This window comes from Panonychus citri, unplaced genomic scaffold, assembly GCF_014898815.1.
Source record: "Panonychus citri isolate SS breed McGregor unplaced genomic scaffold, ASM1489881v1 Contig00028, whole genome shotgun sequence".
In the NCBI taxonomy this organism is placed as follows: domain Eukaryota; kingdom Metazoa; phylum Arthropoda; class Arachnida; order Trombidiformes; family Tetranychidae; genus Panonychus; species Panonychus citri.
In genome coordinates, this window is record NW_026515433.1 from 2,670,271 (window position 1) to 2,696,238 (window position 25,968).

The 25,968-nt window shown below is 33.1% G+C and overlaps 5 protein-coding genes and 1 long non-coding RNA gene across 6 annotated transcripts; 3 read left to right on the plus strand and 3 right to left on the minus strand.

Moving 5' to 3' along the window:
- Window positions 1–2,049: 2,049 nt before the first annotated feature.
- On the plus strand, window positions 2,050–3,667 carry LOC128397132 (uncharacterized). The gene is made up of 2 exons (XR_008326893.1): window positions 2,050–3,087; window positions 3,165–3,667. It is a non-coding gene; the product is annotated as an uncharacterized LOC128397132 (long non-coding RNA).
- Window positions 3,668–3,807: 140 nt separating this feature from the next.
- On the minus strand, window positions 3,808–6,900 carry LOC128397125 (E3 ubiquitin-protein ligase LRSAM1-like). The gene is given in 8 exon segments (XM_053357804.1): window positions 3,808–4,320; window positions 4,376–5,270; window positions 5,272–5,429; window positions 5,496–5,525; window positions 5,597–5,685; window positions 5,765–6,062; window positions 6,153–6,404; window positions 6,489–6,900. Coding segments are annotated over 8 exon segments (1,941 nt in total). The 5' UTR covers window positions 6,582–6,900; the 3' UTR covers window positions 3,808–4,194.
- A 2,296-nt stretch (window positions 6,901–9,196) lies between these two features.
- LOC128397126 (uncharacterized) lies at window positions 9,197–11,194 on the plus strand. Its single transcript, XM_053357805.1, has 2 exons — window positions 9,197–9,548; window positions 9,651–11,194. The coding sequence occupies exons 1-2, from the start codon at window positions 9,369–9,371 to the stop codon at window positions 10,773–10,775; spliced, it is 1,305 nt and encodes a 434-aa protein (XP_053213780.1). The 5' UTR covers window positions 9,197–9,368; the 3' UTR covers window positions 10,776–11,194.
- A 922-nt stretch (window positions 11,195–12,116) lies between these two features.
- Window positions 12,117–13,889, plus strand: LOC128397127 (derlin-2-like). Its single transcript, XM_053357806.1, has 2 exons — window positions 12,117–13,196; window positions 13,282–13,889. The coding sequence occupies exons 1-2, from the start codon at window positions 12,583–12,585 to the stop codon at window positions 13,382–13,384; spliced, it is 717 nt and encodes a 238-aa protein (XP_053213781.1). The 5' UTR covers window positions 12,117–12,582; the 3' UTR covers window positions 13,385–13,889.
- LOC128397128 (28S ribosomal protein S14, mitochondrial-like) lies at window positions 13,860–14,668 on the minus strand. The gene is made up of 2 exons (XM_053357807.1): window positions 14,210–14,668; window positions 13,860–14,135 (listed from the first exon to the last, which is right to left on the minus strand). Exons 1-2 carry the CDS (start codon window positions 14,576–14,578, stop codon window positions 13,947–13,949), a joined length of 558 nt encoding a protein of 185 aa, XP_053213782.1. The 5' UTR covers window positions 14,579–14,668; the 3' UTR covers window positions 13,860–13,946.
- A 208-nt stretch (window positions 14,669–14,876) lies between these two features.
- On the minus strand, window positions 14,877–25,293 carry LOC128397124 (neural-cadherin-like). Its single transcript, XM_053357803.1, has 9 exons — window positions 24,786–25,293; window positions 22,454–24,690; window positions 22,109–22,298; window positions 21,841–21,984; window positions 21,630–21,745; window positions 17,147–21,062; window positions 16,609–16,789; window positions 15,807–16,048; window positions 14,877–15,692 (listed from the first exon to the last, which is right to left on the minus strand). The coding sequence occupies exons 1-9, from the start codon at window positions 25,291–25,293 to the stop codon at window positions 15,196–15,198; spliced, it is 8,031 nt and encodes a 2,676-aa protein (XP_053213778.1). The 3' UTR covers window positions 14,877–15,195.
- Window positions 25,294–25,968: the final 675 nt, after the last annotated feature.

Consider the following 25,968-nt stretch of genomic DNA (forward strand, 5'->3'; position numbering starts at 1 on the left):
ATTTGATTAGTCAAATGGTCGTACCCAGAAAAATAATCAACCTCAATCATCAAGTAACTAATAAGCTACAACTATGCACATAAACTTAATTTACTTCTGCCTGATTGTTAATCAAAATTATCCTACAATTACGACAATTAGGACACTACTCGAGTTGTTATCAATCAATGGACTGATTTTCACATTTTCTGTGCTTCCTTTAATTTGATTCTAAATTGGTTCTAATTTTGCCTTCGAGTTTGATTAATGGGAGAGAAAGAGATTGAAAAACAAAGTATCAAATTGTAATAATTGAAATTCCGATAGCAATTCTAATTACAATCAGTTAATTTGTTTATTATCATTTGAAAACAGTTCGAACGTCTAAACTTTTCCAACGACATTGATTCCATTGTTTAAGTCTACTAACTCTGCTTTTAATTACTTAATTAGCATCAATGTCAAAACGACGACAATTAAATGATTGACCGATCAATTGAACAGTTTTTCCGCAATTAATAAGGAATAAATTGTGCCTTTAATTCATAGGAATCTATGTAAACATAAATAACGAAATTGACCTTCAAAGAGATCTAAATATTTACTAAGTGATTCTTTCCATTATTCCGCTGATTAATTAAAAAACTGGTCAAACTTTTTAACTAAATTGTGACAATTAAATGACTAAAACAACTAGACTTAAATTGTCGAGTGTCTAATTGTTATAATTGAAACTCAGTGTAATTAAATTATTAACAAGAAAATAGCACAACAATTATAAATAAAAAGAAAAATGTTCTTATCAAAATTTTAATTTTCTCGTAATTTAATCAACAATCAAATGTCGAGTTTAATTTCTCACTAATTGTAGTTCGAAACTTATTCAACTCGAAACAACTTTCGAAAAGTTTAAAGTTAATTTCTTTACTCAAAGTTAACACTCATCATTGGTACACAACTCGAACACAATTAAATTGAGATTAATTCCTAATTGAGATTCTGATTCACTTTGAATTGGTTTAATTGATTGATCTCTGAAAGAAATTGTTATTCAATTGATTACAATCATGATTGGTTGAAATTGCTTGTTGATTGGAAAATGATTTAAATCTGTAAATCATGTTATCCAATTTGAGCTTATTTATAAATCTTATTACGCGAGAAAAGTTAATTAACTGGTAAAATATTCACATTGATTGAAGGGAACACACAATTAACTAACTGGGAATCCCGTTGATTGTGATCTTTGGGGAAATTTAAAATTATTATTCCCAATAACCTTGATTAGAATCAGTTGATTTAAATGAAAATTGAGATACAATTTAACCTACACACTGTTGATTGTTACAAAGTTAATCATAAGAAACTTTTTTCTTTCTTCGTTAGTTAACAAAACTAATTGTAAATCGATGACAATTGCTGAGTTTATTGATTGTTGTGGTGACAATCATTGGATTGATAAGTTAAACACACACACGATTATTAATTATGATTAGTAAGCTAATTGTTGGGTGGATAGAAAGATTATCTTTCTTGATTATCAGTCATTGACTTGTTTATAACAATTAGAATTGACCTTTTCAATCAGGAACATTTAAATTTAATAACAATCAAATTTTCATTTGATCATCTATTAGATTAACAATTAGACCTTGATTATAATTGCAATTAAAAAAGGTCAAAAACAATTGAATTAATCGATAAAGACAGTTGTTAATTAGTAATAATCAATACGATCCAGAGTCAAAGTGAACAATTTGATTAATTATTAATATATTGTCACAATTAAATTTGTATTGTTTTATTGGCTGCTTGATTGTAAACAATTTAGTGATTGTTACAAAGTTTTCAGTTTAATTTTAATTTGATTGAAAATATTTATAACTTGTAACCAATTAACTGGTCAGTTTGAAAACTTAATTAAAAATTAACTTAATCAAAATGATTTTAGGTCAAGAGTTACAATAAATTGGTGTTTAAATTTTGATTTTTTAAATTGTGTACAATTAATTGTAACTATTAACATGCATACACACACATTAACCAATTAGTTTCATTATTAAACAAGATTAAGTTAATCATCCTACTGTTTTCAATCAGAATTGATCAACTATGAAATTGAACAATTAAGACGATCAATGTTTTGACCAACCAAATTGGAAATGTAATTAACAATTTAAAATTCAAACCTCGATTAAGCCTAAATTGATGAAGGATGATGATGATGAGGTACCACAATTAACAATCAGTGTAAACTAATATGATTATGTTTAATAGCCGATACTAAATTGTAACTGATTATGATACCTTGAAATGAGATAAACGATAATTATTGATTGTAAAGAGTTAAAGTAATCGCCTTTATTCAAGGTTAATCAAATCGCAATTAAAGGTAAGATGATAATCAGGTATCAAAGATTAAGATGAAAACTATTATTTCTCATCAAAAATTGAACATCGTTGATTAAACTAATCAAATCTTTTAAGGATTTAGCCAATTATTTGTTTCTATTATTAAATCAATCAACAGGCGTTCATTGTTTATCATCAAATCTTAATCCTTAATCTTGCCAGAATTAACCTTGGATTCACCGAGTAATCAGTTAGATGAGATTTTTTTATTCATTTTTTTTGACAAAGGAAAAAATTTCATTCAGTTTATACTGAATGAAGATGAAGATGATGATGATGATGATGATGATTATAGTATTATGATGTTCAATGTAATGAAGGCGTTCTCATGATAGATCAGTTTGATGATTGGCCTCAAAAGGAATTAAAATTTTCACTTCGAACCAGAATAATCGATTCTGACCAGCCCTGAAAATCTGAAGAAAAAAAATCAACGGGAAACCTGAATTCTGAAAGAAAGCATGGGAAGATAAATGAAAGAGAATCAGGATGACGATGAAGATGAAGGTGTTGACCAATTCTATTAGGCGACCTCACCTTTTGCGAAAGAAGAAAAAGTTTAGTATAAAAACGAACTGAATCCAAGTTGTAAATCATCAGTTTCGAAGTATCAATCGAAGTAACAATTTAAAACAAACTTTCAATTCTCACCAAACAACAAACACCAAACTCAACTCAATCAAAATGAAGACTGTTGTAAGTATTCAAATTATTACAGTTCGAAAACTTTTTTTTGTTCTAATCGTTTGTTTTTCTTTTCGTTTTCTTTTCAGATGGTTCTCCTTGTTATCGCTCTCTTTGCCGCTGCCACTTTCTCAGTTGCTCAAAGCCAATACTACGCTGCTCCTTCAGCCGCTTACGTTGGATACACCGGCTATGGTTATGCCGCCGCTCCAGTCTACACCGGATACGCTCACACTTACCCTGCAGCCGCCGCTTACACTTACCTCAAGAAATAGATTCGCCCCTCAGATGACCAATGGCTTTGGATGAATGAATATGATTTGGTTATCATCTTTGTCTTCCATTACCTACTCTCTCTCTCTCTCTCTCTCATTCAGTTTGCCGATCAGTTTACCAGTCAATCAAAATCTCTCACTCACTCACTTTCTCTCTCTCTCTCTCTCCTTTCAGATTCAATGTTAGTTGTTATCCTATTTGGTTAGTTTATCTTCTTGTTAATTGGAAAAAGTTTCGAAAACTTTTTTCTTGTTTTTCCTGTTACATGAATTCACTTTTTCAATGCAATTTAATAAAATGAATTAAAAAAAATTAATCTTCACTTTGTTTCCGGTTAATTGTTACAACAATCAATTCTCAACCTCGGTTAATATTTTGTTGCAATTGTTTTCATCAACTTTGTTTCTAATGCAATCAACTTAAAGACTAATTAAAGGTAAGAAATCACAATCAAACTCAATTGTTTGTTTACTTTCTTTTAATTTTAATCTCTCATATTCTAATCATTTCCAATCAAATGATGTGGAAAGTTTGATTAACTGTTATTAATACTTGACATTTACTTTCGATGAGTTGTTTACATCATTTAATTACTTGATTGTTTTCGAAAACTTTAACTAATCAACTTAATCATGGTTGATAAAATATTCAAGAAATTTTGATCGCTAAACTTGAACTTCATGAAAAGTTAACATGATTTGATCAACTCAATGATTACTTTCATGTTTTTTCATTGTTTTCTGATCGATCTAAATTAACTATTAATGATAGTTAGATCAATTGGATTATTGAATGAAAAAATTCTGATTTTCATCTAAATTTATTATGAAAGAATTTTTTTTTCTAATTAAGTTGAATGGATTGGATCTTTTCGCTGATTTCACTTCGACATAATGGACACAATTCCAACGATTTTGAACAATCTTCGCAAGTACAAACATGACCACAGGGAATCAGGATGATTTTACTCTGGAATAAAAAGAAAATACAAATTAGTTGCCAATTAATTAGCTAATTAACTAACCTGTTCGTCCAAACAAATCACACACTCAATGAGCTGATATAACTTCATCGGCGGAGCACTTGGTTTATGATCAACTGATGAAGTACTTGGTGGACTTGATTGTTTCGTTGGTAAACAAATATCGATGTGTTTTCTAATTATTGGAATATGTTCCTCTTTGATCCCAAGTGATTTAAGTTGATCATTGGTTGAATCTGCTAATTGTTGAATCGACATCGACGTATCAGTTAATAGAGGTAAGTATAGTTGACTTAATGATGATTCTAATTCATCTAATAATTGATTTAAATGTGGATCTAAATTTTCTGTTTCTTTATCGGAACATTCATTAGATTGATTGTTGATCATTGATGATGTTAATCTTTCGATAAAGTTTGGTAAAAGTGAAGAATCATTTTCTCGTTGATTAATTTTACTATTTCGCTCATCAATAAGATCTTTCAATAACGATGCTAAGGCCACTCGTTGTCCGTTTATGTTGGTCGTTTGTTGGTCAAGATTATTTTTTTGACGCTGAATTTCAGCTCTGGTTAAATGATAAAGTTCATGTTCGATTAGTCTAATTTGCTCTGACAGAATAAGAGTCTGAGTGTTTTTCATGTTGACGAAATTACGAATCGCACTAATTAGATTTTCATCTTCCTTGATTAACTCTGATTGTAGTGATTCTTTGGTTAAATCCTTGGAAATCATGAATTGTCGAAGCTTCTCTTCCAGAGAATCAAATGATTGGTCATGATTGATAATCGTAAATTCATCTGTATCTTCATGATCACCAGTTGAGTGTTTAATTCGCGGTTGAAGATTCTTTAATTGTTCAACTAATTGGGATGAATGTTCCTCAATCAAAGCTAATGCTTTTACGATACTTGATTTATCTTCTACTTTTTGCAAACAATGATTCTAATCCTTTATGTAACATCAGCTGATCTTTTTTCATCTTCATCAGTGTTTCTTGTCTTTTATCAATCATTTTACGATTCGAAATTTCCATTGATTTATTTTCACAAAGTAAATTTTTCTCGAATTCAATTAACCGTTTCTTACGATCATCCTAAGGAATCAGAGATAAATTGTTAGTAAATTTGATTAATGAAATGCAAGCGCAACAATTAATTACCTTTTTAGCTAAATAAGACTTCAAATTATCCTTGATAATGAAAACAAAATTGAAACAATTAGTATTATGAGTTTTAGTTATTAGTGATTTAGCTTAATTACTTCAGTTGAAGGTTTCGATTCAGTTATCACTTGATCGGGGACATAATTTGTTTCCATAGGTTTAACTTTATAGTTTGCTAATTGTTCACCTAATTTTGAATTGAAAAGAAATGGATTAAACTGATTAGTTTGATAATTTAGAATCTTTTTTACTTAATTTATACTTACTCTTGAAAAATTTGGTTAAACTTTCAATTCCTTGATCACAGACTCGTTTAGGTGGATGTTTAATATTAGTCCCGATGATTAAGAGCTTTTCCAATTTGATTAGGTTACAAATTGTAAATGGAAGTTGAGTAATCAACTGATTGTAAGATATATCAATGTGCTTAAGATTCACCATCTCACAAAAGACACTAGGAAATTGATTAAGTTGATTGTGACTTATGTCAATTGTTTCCAGAGATTTCATATGGACAAAAGATTGAGGAACACATTTAATCATATTATGAGTTAAATACAATTCCTATAGAGAGAAAATTAAATTTGTAATTAGTAAATTGAGAATTAAACCAACAGGTTGAGTTTATTAGAATCCAGAGAATTGGTTGATTACCTTTAAATTGACTAATTTACCTAAATTTGGTGGAAGACAATTCAGTTGATTTCTGGAAAGATTCAAGAAAGTACATAAGTCAATTAGATCGACCAGATAATTATCAACATCATCGGGTAGAGTTGACAAACAATTGTCATTGAGAAGCAAACGATTTTTGTGAAAAATGCGACACTGACTGTAGATCCCTTTAGGAAGACATTTAAGGCCACAATCGGTTAGATCTAAATTGGGCTCGGGGTTAATTTGAGCCTAAGATGATAAAGGAAAGACAATTAGACAAACAATTAAAACAGAAAAAAGCCAAAAACAACAAATGGAAAACATTATAATTACCAAATGAAGTTTATTCTGCCATTTACTTGACGTTTCCTCAATTTCTTTGGTCCTACTGTTGCTATTGCCGAAAAACAATTTACGTATAAACATTTGGACCACAAAATGATAACAATTAAGGTGGAAAATAGTTTGACAATTAAAGTAAATTAAATAATTCCAGTGAATGAAAAAAGTAAACAAATGTTTGTGATGACATCTACTATGAGTGTTTCTAACTAATCGCTCTGATAATCAATCAATTGGAGTGTTTTTTTTTGTCTAATTGGCATTTTTGACAATCATAAGCTACACAATTACATTTGAAAAGATATTCATAATTAAGTTTGATTATCAGCACTTGAGAGTCATTGTTAAGATCAATTCCACAAGAACTTTAAATCAATATGAATGAGAGAACGATAATATATTAATTTCTTGATTGATTATTATTATAGCCTAAGGCCTTTTATTGTGCAATTTTTCATTTAGCTGAATTATGAACAGTCGAATAGTTGGAAAAGGGCCTGATAATATGGTTCTGGTGTTTTTAGAACCTTTTAGCTATTCGAACTGCAAAGTATTACCCTGCGCTTCCGGGAGAGGATACGAACAAAGTGGTTGAAACAATTTCTCTCATTTTGTTGTTCATCATCATTTACTTTATCATCTTCGTTATCATATTCACCTTCAAATCAGATTGACAAGGTAATCTCAATATTTAACCGAATCTCTGAAACTTCATCCACCATCAGGGTCGAGTTTCTAATAAAAAGCACACAAAAAATTCTTGGCGTGGACATATTGACATAGAAGAAGCGATAAATTTTATTTTCGAAAGTTCTGGGTAATGATTTCCGGTTCGAACTGCTAAATGGTTCTAGAAACAGGAACCGAAAACATTGGCCCCTTATTCAACCACTCAAGAGAATTGAATTTTCGTTGATTTGGTCAAGAGAAAAACTAGACCAAGAAGAAAGACGTAAAGAAGGTGAAAAATTAAAATTAAAATTGGATACAAATAATATCGTTATTGTTTTTAGTTTATTGTTTTATATATTTATTGTTGTAATTACAGTTTATAATGAAAAAAAGTATTTATGTTAACTATTAATAGTGATTTTAATTATAACAAGATTATTTATGAATGAGCAAATAACCTGAACAAAGAAAGTTGATTATTTTCGTTTTTATTGATTTTTCAAGTTACTTATTTCGATCTCTAAGTTATGTTGATAAGTTATTGGTAATATATGTTCTATTGGTACTATTCTATTCGAAATTGATGTATTATTGTTGTAGGTGTTAATGTCGATCTGATTTTGAAAATCCATTTCGATATTATTATGATGTTTAATTTTAGGTTATAATTATCATTATCTTCCAATGATAATTTTTCTAAATCGACAGCATTTATTTGTAGAATTTTTGATAGATCATCAGTGAATATATTTGCATATAAAGAACAAGTAGCATCCATTATCTTTATATTCATAACCATGTTTTTGTCCGATTTAACACCTTTGTTGCAATATGTAAAAATGGTTTTTCTAATTTTTTTACAATTAGAATTTGGTTATGCTGTATACAGGGCTATTCAGCTATTTTTACCGATGTTTTTTGCGATTTTCTCAGCAACTAAGAGTCAGAGAGACACGAGACTTGAGTGTTATGAGTTTGACCGATACTCAATTTTCATATCAAAATATCAAGGTCATTTAGGTCAGCGGTAAAATAACACGTTTCAAGGTCATCTGAAGGTAATTAAACAAAAAAGAATATGCAAAGATACTACTGACAAGTTTTTAGGTTTCTATGAGCTTTGCTATGCACGTTAAGATAAATTTACCGATGACCTAAATGACCTTGATATTATGATATGACAATTGAGTACCGCTCAAACTCATACCTCCCAAGTCTCGTGTCTCTCTTACTCTAAGTTGCTGAGAAAATCGCAAAAAACATCGGTAAAAATAGCTGAATAGACCTGTAGAGTGATACTGATTGAATCGATATTATAGTTGCAACAATATTCGAAGTTAATGTTAAATTAGAACTTTTGTAATTGATTCGTATGATATTTTGTTAAGATACGAGTGTTCATATAAAGCTGAACTCAATTCAATTATCTCCTTTTGTTCATTATCATTGTACCATTTATTGAGAATCATTTCCTCCGGTAATTCTGGTGGCAACTCCGAGTTTGTTTCTGATGTCAATGTTAATTTTAATCCTTGGTATGAAATCACACGTAGCTTATCAATTTTTATAACATCTCCTACATTAACAACATATTTCAGCCTCTTTTCCCATAATGTGATCGAAATCGAATGTGATATATCGTCCAAAATTATAATATCTTTTTTCAATTTTAACATCCCATCTTTGGTGGTTATTTGTTGACAATCATCACTTTTGTGAATAATTCCAATGATATTGATGATCGATTCCAAAGGTAGAGTAGGTATTTGAACGATTTTAGTGAAAACTATTTTAACGATTACAATAACAATAATTTTTAACAAATTGGTTATTGATCTGTATTAAAGCAATTGATTAGTTGTTATTGTTTTTTCTTGAAAAGCAATCTTTGATATATTGCTTTTCATAATTGAAAAGTGAAAAAAAATTCGTCGAATTTTGAATTTACTGGCTTAGCGCTTTTTCTTTTTAAAGCTTCGGCTTGTGATCAGATGTTTTCATCTCATTTTCTTGCTTTTACTTATCAATTTTTACTCTTTCATTGTTTTATTTTTAATCTTAATTGTTGTTCTAGTTTAATTTGATTTTATTTCATATCCTAGTGTTTCTAATTGTTTTTTATTTGTTCTCAAAACTTTTGAATGGTTTGAAGGTGACCAATTATTCCGGTTACCATTGTGACTTAGAAAATCAATCCAAATGGAAACTTCAACCAGTTGTCTTGTGAATGTTGATGGAATCAATTATAAAATTGATTTAAAGATAAAAAATGGAGAGAAAAGAATTGACTTGGACAGTTTAAAGAAACATCTCTCTGAAACAAATGAAGAGGAGCTCTCACAATATGATATATTTAATAGTGAGAAATATACAATTGAGGTAAAGTCACTCGACTCGGTTTTCTAATTTAATTAATACATATTTAGTTCTATTTACATACGATTAACGCTTTATTTTGCTCTTTTTAATCTTCTTTTCTAGATCTTTGACCCTCACTTTCAAGAGTTTGTACAAGCCGATAACAGTATTGAGCTTTTGGACAAGACAAAATTGAGAGTCAAAAGTGTAGATATTAGGAAAAATACTCAACCTCCTATAGTAAATGGACATAACTCCGTTGAAGATGAGGTTCTATTGGTTAAAGATTTCGAAGACAAGAGAGATCTTGTCAATATCGTAACCAAGCTTCACATGAGCTTTGCATTAATGCCCAATCGTGCTCGAAGGAGAAGTTCAAATCACATTTTAGAAGAGAGTCTTAAAATGAAGGAGAAATTCTGGTCCAGTGTAGCTGAAGAGATGACCACAACTCGGAATAAAAATTTCACTCCTGATGAATGTAGTACCACATTTTTCGGTTTACTCTCTCAATATCAATACATTTTAAGGAAATACAAACGATACACCGATGATAAGGTTCAAAGTCTTTGGCCTTTCTTTAAATCATTTCACTTCAAAATCGAGTGTAAATTGTTTGCCAAAGGATTAAGTAATCTGAAGAATAGCTTTGACAGTATGCGAAAAGATGGTGGCGGTAATCAGACCAATAAACAGAAAACATCAGAATGTACCCGATTGGAAGAAGATTTTAATTTAATTACCTCAGTGTTAACTCGAATTAATTCATTTCGAAAGCCACCTCGAGCAGCCGTTTGGAAATCAATTGGTGAAGATATGGTTGATTACAATTCACTTAACAGTCGAATGGCTGGTTTTCGTTGGCAGAAACGTTTCCATGAGCTTCTAACCAAATATGTCCATTTATCTAGTCAGGGAAGTCAATTAGACAAAGAATCCTGGCCATTGTATAATCTATTCTCACAGATCGACATTGGACTTTTCATGAAATCAAAGGATGGAAATAAATCCAGACCAAGCCAAAGATCAAGATCAAAACGAAGCAAAAATCACACCAGCGGCTCATCTCCTATTCCAATTGATCTATCAGATAGTGAATCTGAATTTGTAGTAATCGATGAAATAATTGGTGAAAGTGATCGAGATACCCCATGTGTAGATCTTGAAGAAGAGGAAGAAATCAACGATTGTGTCCAAGAATTGGTACAAGAAATTGTTGACAAAGTAATAGAACTCATGGAATCATAAAGAAGATTTAAATCGCTAATCGTTTCCTAATTAAGTGTTTCTCGTAACCAAATCACAATCGATTCATTTGTCACATAAACTCAACATTATCATCATCTTTCTAAATTATTTTTCACTTCTATTAATATATAATCAATTTCTGAATCGTTCTTTTTTTCTCTCAATCTTCTTCTCTCTCAAACAATTCAATTTCTCACCTAATTAATAGGTTTATGTTCATTAATTAATGTTCATTCCAATCTTTTCACCACTAATCTAAACCAGATACACTTCTTAATCCAGTTTAAATCAATCCCAATGATCTACAAACAAAAAGACATTGAAACAATTGAAGTGAACGGAAATTTTGGATTAGTAATTAGAAAAAATTAATCATCATTGTTTTGTCTTCTAATTAAAAGTAACTCTTTTCTTCACAATTTATTTTGACCATTTTAATAACTTTTAATTCACTAATTAACAATCGTCTCAACTTTTTAAATGATTAATCAAGAGAGATTGAAATGTCTCTCTCTCTCTCTCTCTCCAAGTTAATTATCATCACAATCAATTTAAACTAATGAAGGAAATATCAACAATATATTAACCGCTAATTGTTCACGGAAAAATGGTCAATATTTGATTTGGTTGCGATAGAAAACAAAAACATAACTATTAAAATCAATGATTTGATAAGAAAAAGACAATTAAGATAATAAGTAATTACGATAAACTCTTTGTAAATTATTTCCTTCTTAAGACAAACAGTTAAACCATAACCTTGACAATCAATTGAACAATTTAAATGCGAAACACTTAAATGACCAGAGAGAGTTGAAGAAAAGTTTCAACAATCAAGAAACAATCAACTAAAGAGAAACAAAATTGCAAACTAACTCATCGAATCCATAAAAAAGTGATTAAAAGATCAACGATTAGAACGATGATCGGTAAGATGAGCGTTAATCCCCGAACTTCATTAAAAGGGTCAAAATCGACAGAGGAAGGCCCGGAGGGCCTGGGACAATCAAACGGGCGCACAATTAACCCAAAATTCAGCTTAATTTTAACACTTTGAACTAATGAACACCCATGATAAGTGTCTTGTATAACCATAGGCTCCACCTCCAACCATTAACTGCGTTAATTTAACGCTCATCTTACCCGATGATCGGATCGAGTCAATTAACTAATTAATAAAGTGAACTCTTTTCTCTTTGGTCTTTCTGTCACTGTCACTCTCTTTCTCGCACTCGCTTCTCCAGTCTCTCCACTGCCGCTTGAAGAATCCTTAGTTACTTTCAGTTCCACCAGATTTCGCTGTCTACCGGCTGTTTACTTTGCGATCACCTGGTTAACACTTAAGCTTACGAGGTCTTAATGTTAATTCAATTTATCGTCTAAATGATTGTCATTGTTTCATTTTTATTAGATAATTATTAGGAACATTTGTGTGATTTAAATGATGGAACGTTGATTGTCTTTGATGACTATCGATTGTTACAATAGGAAGAGAAGTTGTAACCTGGTTTGCGTTTGATTCTCAAAAATTGAAACATCAAAAATCTACTTTTATTTCTTGTTTTTTTATTCTTCTCTCTTTTTATTTGATTGTCTGATTTTTGGTGAATTTTGGTGACATTTATCCTCTTTGTTCTTTGTGTTCTTTTACTCTTTGTTTCGTGTTTTACTGGTTATCGGCCTTGTTTTCTTTTCTTTCTGTTCCAGACACAATAATCCTTTTCCATTTTCTTACCTGATTTTGTTTTCTCTTCATCATCATCTTCTTCTTCTATTGAAGAAAAGGATAAACATCCATTAACATCCAATGGATGCGAGATTTTTACTTCAAACATACCAAGAAATACCTGTTATCACTCGTTACTATTTAACAGCCTGTGTAGTTACAACTCTTCTAGTACAACTTGGTTTTATTACACCTTTTCAATTATATTTCAATCCGACTTTAATTGTCTCGCAATTGCAGTTATGGCGACTGTTCACTACTTTTCTGTTCTTTGGTTATTTTGGATTCTCTTTCATTTTCAATGTAACATTTACTTATAAATATTGTTCCATGTTGGAAGAAGGTTCATTCCGGGGAAGAACAGCTGATTTTTTCTATATGCTATTATTCGGTGGTGTTTGTATGACGATTATCGCTCTATTTGTTAACCTTCTCTTCTTGGGACATGCCTTCACAATTATGCTCGTTTATATCTGGTCTCGTCGAAATCCATGGGCTCGAATGAATTTCTTTGGTCTAATCACTTTTCAAGCACCTTTTCTGCCTTGGGTGTTACTTGGTTTCTCTTTCATTCTTGGTGGTGAAGTTTTAACTGATTTAATGGGAATATCAGTTGGTCATGTTTACTATTTTCTCGAAGATGTCGCACCAAACATTACCGGTGGCTATCGATTCCTTGCGACTCCCAGATTTATGTGAGTAGAAGATAATTGCTGATTAATCTATTGTAATAATTGTTCTATTGTTCTAATTGTTTCGTTTTCTATCACTTATATATAGTAAATATCTAATCGAACCTGCTACTCCTCGAGAGGAGGAACGTCCAGAAGAAAATAATAGGCAAGGAAGATTCGAATGGAACGAAAATAATCAACCAATGTGATCTTTTAGTCATGAGAATATAAAATAATAACACTGACCATATAATTTGTCACATTCTCTTTCACAATTCTTACACTTTTTCTGCCCTCTAATCAAATCAATCATTGAAAAGAGACCAAGTTCTGTTTCTTTCCAATTAATCAAACCTAAGGAAGATTATTACAAATAATGACAATGGTTTCACCTTTTCCTGGTGCAAAGATTATTTATTCAACCTCATAATTGTTTCTATCTTACCATCTATACCATCTTATAGTTTAATTTATCTAATTCATCAAATGATTTGTTCGCTTTCCGTTAAGTAACAAATTGAATTTGAAAAAAAAGAGCCAAATCTAAACAATCAGAGCAAAAGAAAACCTAAATTGTTACAATTTGGACACATTATGTGAGCTCATAATACAGTATTTTTGCATTTTGCTTTGAATTTAGTGAGTTAATCACATTTTGATAAGAAATGATTTGGAAATAAAATGTTGAAATTATGAAAAAGTTCATTTAATCAACTCTGCAACTATTTTACTCTATTTTTTAACCTTTGATTAGATTGATTCCTTAGGTATCTAAGGACCCCAACTTGCTCTAGCAGCACCAGAAACGAAATTGTAATCGGCTAAATGTCTAAATGCAAGTCGAGACATTTTAAATTTAATGAATTTCCCTCTGGCTCGAGATGTGATTCCACATCTCCACGTTAATCGACCAATGTATCTGTCCCGAGGCAGAGTTCCTAGTTCATTTAATGCCAATTCCTGAAAAACAGAATAAATTAGATGTTAAGAAGGTCACAATAGTTTAATTTGCGAAATAAATGACAATAAATTACCTTGATTGTAGATGGAAGGAAATTATTTCTCATTAGCGTAACATAATTTGTATTCAAAGCATAATGATAACAATAAACATATCGTCTTCTTACGTCTCTTAACATTCTCCAATTGGACCATTTTAAACATTCAACTGGTTGAACACCAAACTGTGGGATATTAGGATCGAGGACAAAACGTTTTCTCTTAATTGTGGTTGAATAAGTTGAACCGGTCATTCCAACGTCCAATTTATCAGGTCTCAGTTTATAAGGAACAGGAGGAAAGTGAGCAGCGAATTGAGTCTTAGCTCCACGAGAAGGTTGAACCAAAAGGTTGACCAAACTCTTGGACACATCCAGAAGTTTACGAAAACCAAAATAAGACATTTCAATTAGAAAAAAAAACTTAAATTAATCAAATACTTTTCTAAATCATAATTGTCTCCAATTCAAAAAGATAAACAAACCAAATGAAACGAGAAAAGAAAAAAGTGGCGACATCTATGATTCGAAATCGACAGAAAATGACCAAAGATGGCGACATGTTGCTCGTTATTAATTAATTGTTGTGAAGATTATCTTGATCACAATCAGGGGAATTGAGATGAAATGAGAGAATTGTAACAATTTGTTCAATCATTAAAGAGATTTTTTTTCTTCGCGTTTTGATTAATGAGTGGAAACGTTTTTCTTTTAGTTGGTTGTTAATTTACAAAAGAGATTTAATTTATTTAATTAATTATGAGATGAAAAAACGAATGAGAGTATGTTTAAGTATAGTGAGAGAGAGAGGAAAGAATGATGAGATGAGATGAGATTTATTACAATTAATGGTGGTATGATTGATGTATAACAAATACAAGTGTGTGTTGTAGTTGATTTGTTGTCGTCGATTTTGTTGAATAGTAGACATTATGGCAAATACAGTTTACCTGAGCAGGTTGTCATGGTGACTTTAAAAAGGAATTTATTATTATTAGTTTTTTTTTCTTATTAAACCTTGATTAATCTTCTATTTTACTTTCTCCTTGTTGGTACATTCTCGCCAAGTTCTGGAATCTTGGCCCCCATCCATTAAGATAATCGAAATCTTGTTCATTATCTTCGTTACCTGATGCCAACGAACTAAGAGATCCAGCGTTACTACCGCAGCCTTCGTAGGCATAATTTCTAAGATCATCGAAAGGAGGTGCATTCGGATCTGAGTCGACTTTATTCAAATTGTCTTGTATAAATTCCCCAATATCTAAATGAGCGCCTGGGGGATATTGCCTTTGTCGACCAGATTTAAGTAGTGTCCCTTTTGGATCTTGTTTTAAACCATGAGGATCGATTGGTATCCTCAATGGTGTTATATCGTAAGCGTTCATATCATCTTCTCCGCCTCCTTCATCATCATAATTGATGATATTTTCACGAACATCGTCATCCATATCTCCATGTCCAAACTTTTGATCGGTCCTTCTTGTTCGAGAATAGGCGAAGATAACTAAAAGTAAAACTATTGAAAACGAAAAGAAAATAAGTTTTCCATTAGAAAATGAGAAGATTAAATTAGAAACAATAGAAATAAATTTATCTTCCATTGTGTAGAGAAGAAAAATAAAATTCTTACTCAAGATGTTAAGAAGGCAAATGAGAATTGTAACCAAGGCAGCATTGCTTAATCGCATGACCTTCTCTTGACGAAGAGCATTGCATACATCACCAGAGAAACCCTCCGGGCATATACAGTAAAACCCTTGTCCTTTGTCACGATTAACACAAGTTCCACCATTGAGACAAGGGTCAGCTAGACATTCATTTGCATCGGTACAGTTATCATGATCTTCAGTTCGTATGAAACCAGGCTCACAACTGTTAAGAGGAAATGAGAAAAGATTAGATTAACATTCATCAGTAGGCAAGCGCGAAAAGATTTATAAGCAAAGCATCGTGATGAGTTTATGTTCAAAAATTAAAAAAAAAACCTTTCATGATAACTAATTTTGCGTTGTTTTGAAAAATCAGTAAGTTAATAAAGGAAATTGATGATTAAGTAACGAAGAGAGAATTAGCTTCATCATCGATAAATTAATGATGAAAAGGAAAAGAAAAAAGAGATTATATATATAATAGTATATTAATAATAAAAAAAAGATTTTGGTACAATAACAAAGTCAATAGAAAAGATGATGATGGCGATAAAAGAGGTTAAGCTTGAACTAGTGTTGACCAATTGTTTAGATGGAAGATGGAGAGAGAGAGAGAGAAAGAAAAGTTGTGAATAAAGCTCTTTTCTATAATGAAATACTTAGTACGTTAAACAATACGAAACAATACAATTCAAAGATAATAAAAAGATGAAAGATTAAGCAAAGGGCGAAAAAAGAGAAAGAAATAAGATCAATAGATGCGAATGATTAAGTTTAACTTACGAGCAATCAGGTAACATCCAAAGATCATAACAAACAAACGGACGCTGACATAATATTCCTTGGCAAGGGTTATTTGATGGACAGCCATCAATAAGGCTTCGGAATTCAACAACTGCAGCATTTTCTGATCCGTTTTCCATTGGTAAGTAGCGTTGCTCCAATCTTATGTCATTCATACAACCTGAACACAAGACAACATGAGATAACAACAATAGCCCAAACACAATGAATCAACCAGAAAAATTGGTAGATAATAGAAAAATGAATGAGATGGGAAAGAAAGAGAAAAAAGAATGAGTTATGTGATTAGTAATACTTTTCAAATATCATGATTTGAGGAAGAGAGATAATAGACATTTTTAACACATCTAAGATGACCTTAAATCTATTTAACGGAAAATAAATACTTATTGATACGATTGTCAAAGAATCAAATAATAATTGAAATAAAAGGAGAGAGTTGATAGTTTCAATGAAAAAAAAGGTTAGGCTTCTCATTTAAAGGATAGAGATGGAGGTTGGTGAACTATTCACGTACCTTCTTGGAAATCATTATCAACCATTGTTACTCCTGGACCAAGATATTGCACATCACCTCCAGCGACAACATTTTGCCGTTCAACTGTCATCAATTGGTGGAGACCAATATAATCAATTATCTCATTAAAACGTCTTCCTCCTCCACCATCCAGGGCGATTGAAGCTGTGCTACCATAACGTGATACTTGTACTGTGTGCCATTGGCCATCACTCACTGTAATGTTGGGAAGCCATAATTCACGTTCCTCTGCAGATTTGAGGCTATTTAAATTGAAACGGAATCTGAGTTTCTTATCCTTGATATCAAGAATAACATATTCACGTCCATGTTTACTGGTGGCACGGAAAAGTTCACCAGATTTTTGGCGAGTTCGGAACATAAGTTGAATATCAGTTTTATAGGGATCAGGTTCAAAGGAAAGAGCATATTTGATGTAGCTACTATGTTGGAACATTTTTGATTGAGTTTCTCTATCACAGCGAATACCAAAGTAACCTGGTTGGCAAACACAACGAGCATTATTGTATGAGGCCATACAGGTACCGTGTTGGCAGTTACGAGTTACTGGATTGCTATCGCATTTTTCTTTTGCTGGTTGACATCCAACCAAACTATTAGAAAGGCTACCAGGGGAACCGAGATCATACATTTGACTGTTGTGAATAAAATTCCTGATGCACCCGGTAAAGCCAGTCTTTGTAGGTTTGTGCATCCAGTTGAAATATTGATCCAAATCTTCGGGCAGTTTGTAAATACCTCCCAATTGTAGAGGTGCGTTAACATTAAGAAATTCATTAAAAGGAACGATATGTGATATATTTTCACATTTAGATCTATCTATGTGCAAAGGTTCACGAGAGTCTTTAGGATCTACAGTTGTACCAGAGCAATGATCAACCATCATTCGAACAGTCTCTTTATCCCAAAAGATATCAATATGATGCCATTCACCATCATGAAGGTCACCAAAAGTACGCACCGTAACTTCCGTAGTACCAGAACCAAAATCAATCAATAATCTAGGATAACCATTGTAAAGTTCAAGAGAGATGAAGTCAGAAACCACTTGAACACCAATGTCAGGCCTGACTATGGGTCCATTGTAAAATATAAGTCCACTGGAAGTAAGAGTTGTAAATTCAAGACTCAAATGTGACTCTTGACACTGTTGAAGAGGTGGGAACCACGCCCAACCATTTCCATGGAAGGTTCGAGTTGTCACTTGACACTGTGGACCATCATAACCTTTCAAGCATTTACACAGAGCACCAACCGATGAATCGGTACACCGACCACCATTGGCACAAGGGGGTGGATACTTGCGACATGTTTCCGGTTCACTGAAATCACGAGCACCACAAACACATTTAGCTTGAATCCAAACATTGACACCAACAAATGCAGTTCGATTAGCGTTAACCAGAATGGGTGTTCTTGATACCTTAAGTTCATTGTTACAACTACCCTCACAGTGTAAACCTTCCATGAGACATTCATCAATTCCAACCATTGTGATGTTAATTCCGACTTCTCTTTCAATGTGATCACGATTCACAGCCACAGTACCATCGAGATAAGTTGATTCATAGTAAGGTGAACCATGAACAGCAAATCTAATGTCAGTGATGGGTGGTCTTTCTTGCCGGGTAATTACACTAAACACATCAATATTATCCGGTTTGGTTTTCATTATGACAGACAAAGCACTTTTAAATTTCTCATATTTACTGATTTTCTGGTAACTGGGAGTTTGCCAATCGTAGGTTCGAACAAAATCTTCAGCTGTTACTCCAGATACACGAAGGGAGCCCGATTTATAAATAGCTTCTTCAGGTATTTCACGAACAATCACAGTAACATTGGCATTCACTTCTTGTGTATGTTTCCGATCGTAAACCTTGAACTTCAAAAAGTATGAACCTTCTGATACATTTTTCATCATTATCATTCCAGTGTCTTGATTAAGCTCAAAGTTTTCGTGAGCAATGTGATCTTCCCAGAAAAAGGTTTTATCTGGTAAATCCCAATCATCTTGATCTTCTACATGAACTCTACCAATTTCAGTTGGAGGTGATTGACCCTTGAAAGAATAAATGAAAATTGATTTACTACCAGGGTTCATCTTGTTGTCATTAATGTCACCAATGATAACAGTTAGAGTGCTGGTTCCAGTCATTGAAGGTGTTCCATTGTCTTTTATGATTATTGGAATTTGATATTCTTTTTGAACTTCACGATCAAATTTAACCTTTGACCTAACAATGGCCATACCGTCACCGTTAGCACCGTTGTGATCATGGGAGAGATCAAAGAAGTTTTTAATGATTTCAGGTGCATTAGGATCCATTCTAAAAGTGAAAGGAGGCCCATTGTGCTTAGATCTGTCATCATCGTCAGTTGCTAAAATTTCTTCAACTTTTTGCGGAGGCTCATGTTCCATGATGACTGGTCGGTAATCTTTCAAGAATCTTGGGTAATTATCATTGATATCACCAACGATAACAGTTAAGGTGGCAGTTGCAGTTCTAGCAGGATGTCCATCGTCAACAGCTAAGATTTTAACATGATGTCTTGGAATATCTTCACGATCTAACATCCTTTGAATTCTGACAATACCTTCTTGATCAATGGTGAATTGCCTCTTTTTATCTGATGAACGATCAATCATGTAGCTAACTTTAGATTTACCTCCTTGATCAGCATCGGTGGCAGCAAATTTTGTCAATGTTTGTCCAACTGGGCTATTCTCAATCACTGTTACCTCAATGTTAGGCTTTTCAAATTCAGGTTTATTGTCATTGATGTCTTTTGGTTTAATATAAACCTTGGCACGACTAGTGTGTGCAGGATCATTTGATTCACCTCCATGATCACTGACAATGATGGTTATATTAAATCCGTATCTTTGGCGAGGGTCTTCATAGTCAAGTGGTTTGGCAACTTTCAAGGAGCCTGTACCATCATTATTTGTTACCATTGTGAATTTGTCAGAGCCAAACTGGCCAGGTTCAACTTTATAGTTGAACCGGTTTGTTTCCAGAAGATCACCATCATTAACGGAGACAACCAATATAGGAAAATCTGGTAATTTATCACCTTCAGTTTCATCAACTTCAACGTGCCACTCAGACTTTGTGAATGAAGGAGGCATGTCATTGATATCTTTTATTTTGATAGTAGCAGTACCTGTACCTTTTAAAAGACCTCCGTCCATTGCAACCACTTTAATTGTATATTCAGGATTAGTTTCACGGTCAAGACAACAGACTGCAGTTGAAATAACTCCAGTATCCTCATCAATATTGAATATTAACTCTCCATTTTCATTTACTTGATTTTGTTCAATTGAATATTTTAACTTAGCATTATGACCTTCATTGATGTCATCATAATCAGTAGCGGTCATTGTCATAACAGTCATACCAGCAGTACCATTTTCTGTCACATTTCCAGTGTAGATGTTGAATGGGAAAAATGGTGCATTGTCATTAATATCTTTCAAGTTGACAAGAACTTCAGCAAAACCAACTAATCCATTACCGCCTTCGTCTTCAGCGAAAACAGTGAATCTCCATTGTGATCTTCCACGAGGCAAATCTCGGTCCAAAGGTTTTAAAATATAAATGTCTCCGGTTGTTGCATTTACTTCAAATTTCCTATCAGCTTCACCTTTGTCTTCAGTACCTTGGCCAGTTAAGAAATAGACGATTCCTTGTGGTCGATCTTTATCACCATCAGTAGCAGTGACAGTAAGAATCTTTTTAGGAAGGTTACGATCATCTTCTTCAGTGATTTGAGTTTCGTAGATTGGACGATCAAAAACAGGGGGATGGTCATTCACGTCTTTCACTTTAATGACAACTTGGGTGTAATTTTCATTGAGATTATCAGATGCAGCCAATCTCAGTTTATACTAAAATAGTCAAGTGATGAATCATTTGATGAGTAGGAGAGAAACAAAACAATAGTTAGTATAATGGGTGTTGATTACAATTCAGAGAAAAAAAAATATTAATAAATTTCCGGGTAAAGAGGAAATAAATAGCATTGAAAAGAGAAATTTCAAGAAAAACGCAATTATAAAAATCCTCTAGAAATGAATCATCAAACAATTGGCGGAATTGAAAAGTTAAAAGGATTTGGGCCAATGATACAATCTAATCATGTTTAACCTAAAAGTTAACAAACTGAAGATTAAAGTTCAAGCTTGTTTGAATTAGCGAGATTTAAACCATAAACAATGGTCTCTAATTTACAAAAAGTCCATTTAAAAAGAATTGAAAAACTATTGTAAATAAAACTCAAATGTCCGATAAAAATGGTTTGTTTATAGTAAACACTTTTCTTCCCATAAGAACAAATTGCTTCAAGAAGCAGCAAAGCATCAGCATCGAGTTTCATGAGAAGAAAACATTATGCATCAAATTTGCCTTATCTTTTGTTGATTTTTAATTATTCAACTTAATTTGTTGAAACTTACTTCTTTTCTAGACTCATAATCTAATGGCCCTGCAACGTAAATGGCTCCGGTTTCATTTTTGACAGCAAAAGCACCACCAGTGTTACCCCTTGTGATTTCATAACGAATCTTAGAAGCTGTAAATTAATTTGTCATTAAAGTTTTGTATTAGTTTTTTGATTTAAATGATAACAGAGACAAAGAATCATTATAGAAGTGTATTGATATTTACATTCATCCTTGTCTTTGGCAGTGACAGTGATAACAGTATGTTGAATGTCCTCATCTTCATTAACTTCCGCTTCATACAAGGCTTGGTCAAAGTAAGGAGGATTGTCATTTTTATCACCAATACCAATACGAATGTATTTTGTTACTATTGTGAATTGTTAAGGTAAGCAAATGTAGAGGGGAGAGAGAAAAAAGGTGCAAAGATGAGTAAGTATTTGAAATTGCCTTAGGCAAATGTAAGATGATGTCACTGTAGAAAGGAAACTTACCTGAATTGGGCTCACCAGGGTTACTTCCTGGCCTAGCTGAGGGTGCGCCATCAAAGGCTCTGACCAAAACGGCATAAGCTTGTTTCTCTTCACGATCAAATTCATTTTTGGTGAAAATTTCACCCGATTCTTTGTCAATGGAGAAAAATCTTTCTGAACCATCTTTTGATTTCTCAATTGCATAAAAAACCTAATGAAAGAAGAAAAGTAATCAACATGATGAAATCATGAGATGAGATTTGTGGTGAATAAAAAAACGAATTGTTGATGCGATCAAAGTAAATACAAGAGGACAGATAGAGAAATAAATGAAATTAAGAAAAATATCTGAAAATAAATTCTCACCTGATTGAATGGTTTAGTTCCATCTCGATCAACCGCATGAACTTGAGTTACTTTTGTTCCGGCTGGCATACCTTCCAATACAGTTTCTTGCTCTCGTTCAATAAATAAAGGAATCTCATCGTTCACATCATCCACAACAACATAAACAGTACATTCTGATGCTAATTGTTGGACTCCGTTATTTTCAACACGAACTGTCAAGTTGTAATGCGCCAATTTTTCATAATCTAGAGGATAATTGACTTTAAGATCAGCCCATATTCCATCGTCATCTGTACGCTGAGTAAGGTAAAAATGATCCCGTTTATTTGTTTGTTCCGTGTTTCCTCTTATAAGAGTATAAAAAACAGTTGGATTGTCCGCAATGCCTGAAGAAGCACGCACAGATTGAATTGTGTCTCCCACTTTAATATTTTCCTTAACAGTTACTGGTCCATACACAGGTTGATCCCAGACCGGGGGATTGTTCGCACGGTCAACAACTTCAATGAGAATGGCAACAGTGGCAGTGTGTTGAGGGATTCCTCGATCAACGGCTATTGCTTGAAGATTATAATTGGTCCGATCAAGAGGTCGTTGAAGTCTAATCCAACCTGAATCTGGACTAATGTAGAAATAGTCCAAATCAGAGGGATCTCGTCCTGCAGTTAAATTGTAAAGAATGGCTCCATTGTTATCTGCATCATCATCAGAAGCAGAAACTCTCAAAATATTGGTTCCAACTTGAGTATCTTGTTTAACATTTTCACGATATTCTTGTCGGTCAAACAAAGGTGGATTATCATTTATATCAGTTATTTCAACTTTAAATGAGCAAACACCTTCAAGAGGGGGAACACCTTTGTCAACAGCTTTCACGGTGACACTGACAAAACGACCATCTTCACCTTCACGGTCAAAAACCTTATTTGTTTTAATTTCTCCAGAGATTTCATCAACAATAAATTTGGTTCCTTTTTGATTGGGTTGTTGTACAATCGAATATCTAACCTGACCATTATGTCCTTTGTCACTATCAGTTGCTTTCACTACAGTTACAGAAGTACCAGCGGGTGCACCTTCTTGCGCTGTTGGTGAGTAAGATCCACACTCTTCGAAAACAGGTTTGTTGTCATTCACATCGGTAATAAACACTACAACAAGAGCTGTACTTGTATGAATCATTCTTGATCCATCCTTACAACATGATCCATCGTCACGAGCAGTGATATGCAATTCATATTTATCCTTATCTAATACGAAAGGTGCTGATTGAAGGCGAATGACACCAGTTCTTTCCTCTATTTCAAATACACCTGATTTATTACTTCCATTGGCAAATCCAAAATGAATGGCGTCACCATCTTTATCACTGGCTACTACAGTAGTTACCAAAGTGGATGGACCGGCGTTTTCGTCGACATTAGGAGTATAAACATCTTGACTGAATTTGGGTGGTTCGTCGTTTTTGTTTTCCGTGTAAATTCTGACGGTGGCTGTTCCAGTCTGAGGTGGATCACCTTTGTCTGTTGCGCGCACAACCACCTGATAGGTGTTGTTGACATCTGCATCTAGTCTTCCATTTGAGTAAATAATACCTTTTTCATCAATTTTGAATTCATTGCGATCAATTGTATAAACAATTTCCGCATTTCTACCGGTATCAGGGTCAGTTGCTTTCACCTCGAGAATTTTGGTACCCACACTAACATCTTCATGTACATTATGGGCTTGATAATCAGGTAATTCAAATCTGGGAGAATTGTCATTTACATCGGTAACTTTGATTGTCAATTCAACGGATGTTGAAAATCCACCAGAATCTTCAGTGGCAGTGACAATTAATGAGTATTGCTTAGGTTGACGGAGATCTTCAAAATCTAATTCCTTGGCCAATTTGACAACACCACTTGTTGGTTCTATGTTAAAAGTACCCGCTCCTTTTCCTTGAGCTCGAAGCGTGTATCTGATTTCTCTATCAGCAAAAGATTTAGCTTTGATTTCAATGATATCGGAATCTTTCCTTTGATTTTCTGGAATGGTAGCATCATATTTGGGCATGTAGAATTGAGGTGGTCGGGTACCCCCCATAATGGAGAGCCTTTCCTCTTTAGTGGACTGATATTGTCTATCATTGATTGTACCAGCATGATCTTCAGCTTTGACATAGATGGCATACTCCTGATCAAGCATGAAAGGTTCATTTCCTCTTGTCCTCACTTCTCCAGATCTTTCATCAACTTCAAAACGTCCACCAGCTAGATACAAATCAAACAGAATAGAAGAAAAAAAAGCCAATTAATAGATATTCACAAGAAAAAAAGATTCTAAGTGGCAGAAAAAAAATACTCACTTCTATCGCGAACTAGGAAATAATGGATGTTATGATTAGTATCAGGATCACGAGCCTGTAATTTAAACACTGAGGTTCCTGGTGGTGCATTAAGCTGAACCACAGCTTGCATAGGAAGAGGCCGGTTGACAAAGTAAGGTGGTTCATCGTTAACATCACGCACATTGATCACAACATGTTGTTTCTCTGCGTCATGATTATGTCGCTTCACAAAAACCCAAAAGTCAATTGTTTTCTCTTTACTAAGTTGTTCATAATCCCATGGTTCTTTCACTTTAACATCACCATTGGGTTCAACAGTAACCCAACGGTTAGGAGATTCAAGTTCAAATCTTTCTGAGTCACTTTTTTTATCAAGAGTAAACACAGTAGCCCCTGCGATGGAGCCTTCACTCTCCTTGAAATCAAAATTTTTCACAAACCTTACAACCGAAGTGGTCACGGGGCAAACCGAAAAAATAGAATGGTAAGAAAAGATGACAAATATCAACCAAACCCATCCAGCCATTATTCCAACTAATACCGAAAAACATTCATAGATGATAGATTAAGGTGGTTTGTTGTGTGTAAGTTGATATATAAATTGGTGATGGATAGAAATTAATTTTTTTCTCTCTTTATACACAAACACACACAGACAGAAAAACTTACACAAGAATTATAACAAAAATTAAATATAATAAATAATAAAATGGAATGATAAAGATGAGAGAATAAGATGAAAAAAACACAATAAAAAAGGTAAAGAGAAATGTTAAAGATGAGAGATGATGATGATGAAAAAAGGGAAGATAAAAGGTGGTTCAGGAAGGTTTGGTCATCTCATGAACCTTTGTGTAGAATTTACTTGCGCAGTAAAGGTCAGTTTTTCTTGCAAGAAGTTGAAGCAAGTTCAATGCTCACAGAGAAGAAGAGAAGAAGACAAATGAAGACAAGAGAAAGAGAAAGAAACAAGAAGAGAGAGAGAGAGAGAAAAGTGAGAGAAGAGAAAAAGATGAAGACAAGAAGATGGCGCTTAAGAAATTCAAATTCATCTTCTCTTCCTTTTCTCTTTCTTAAAGAAGGGGAAGCCAAGGGAAGGGGAGATCGTCCGCGAAGATAGGGAACGTTAACGAATCACAACCGTCATTTCCTCTCTTCTAATTAGCGAGAGAGAAAATCGTTTACATTTTGTTTTCTTTTT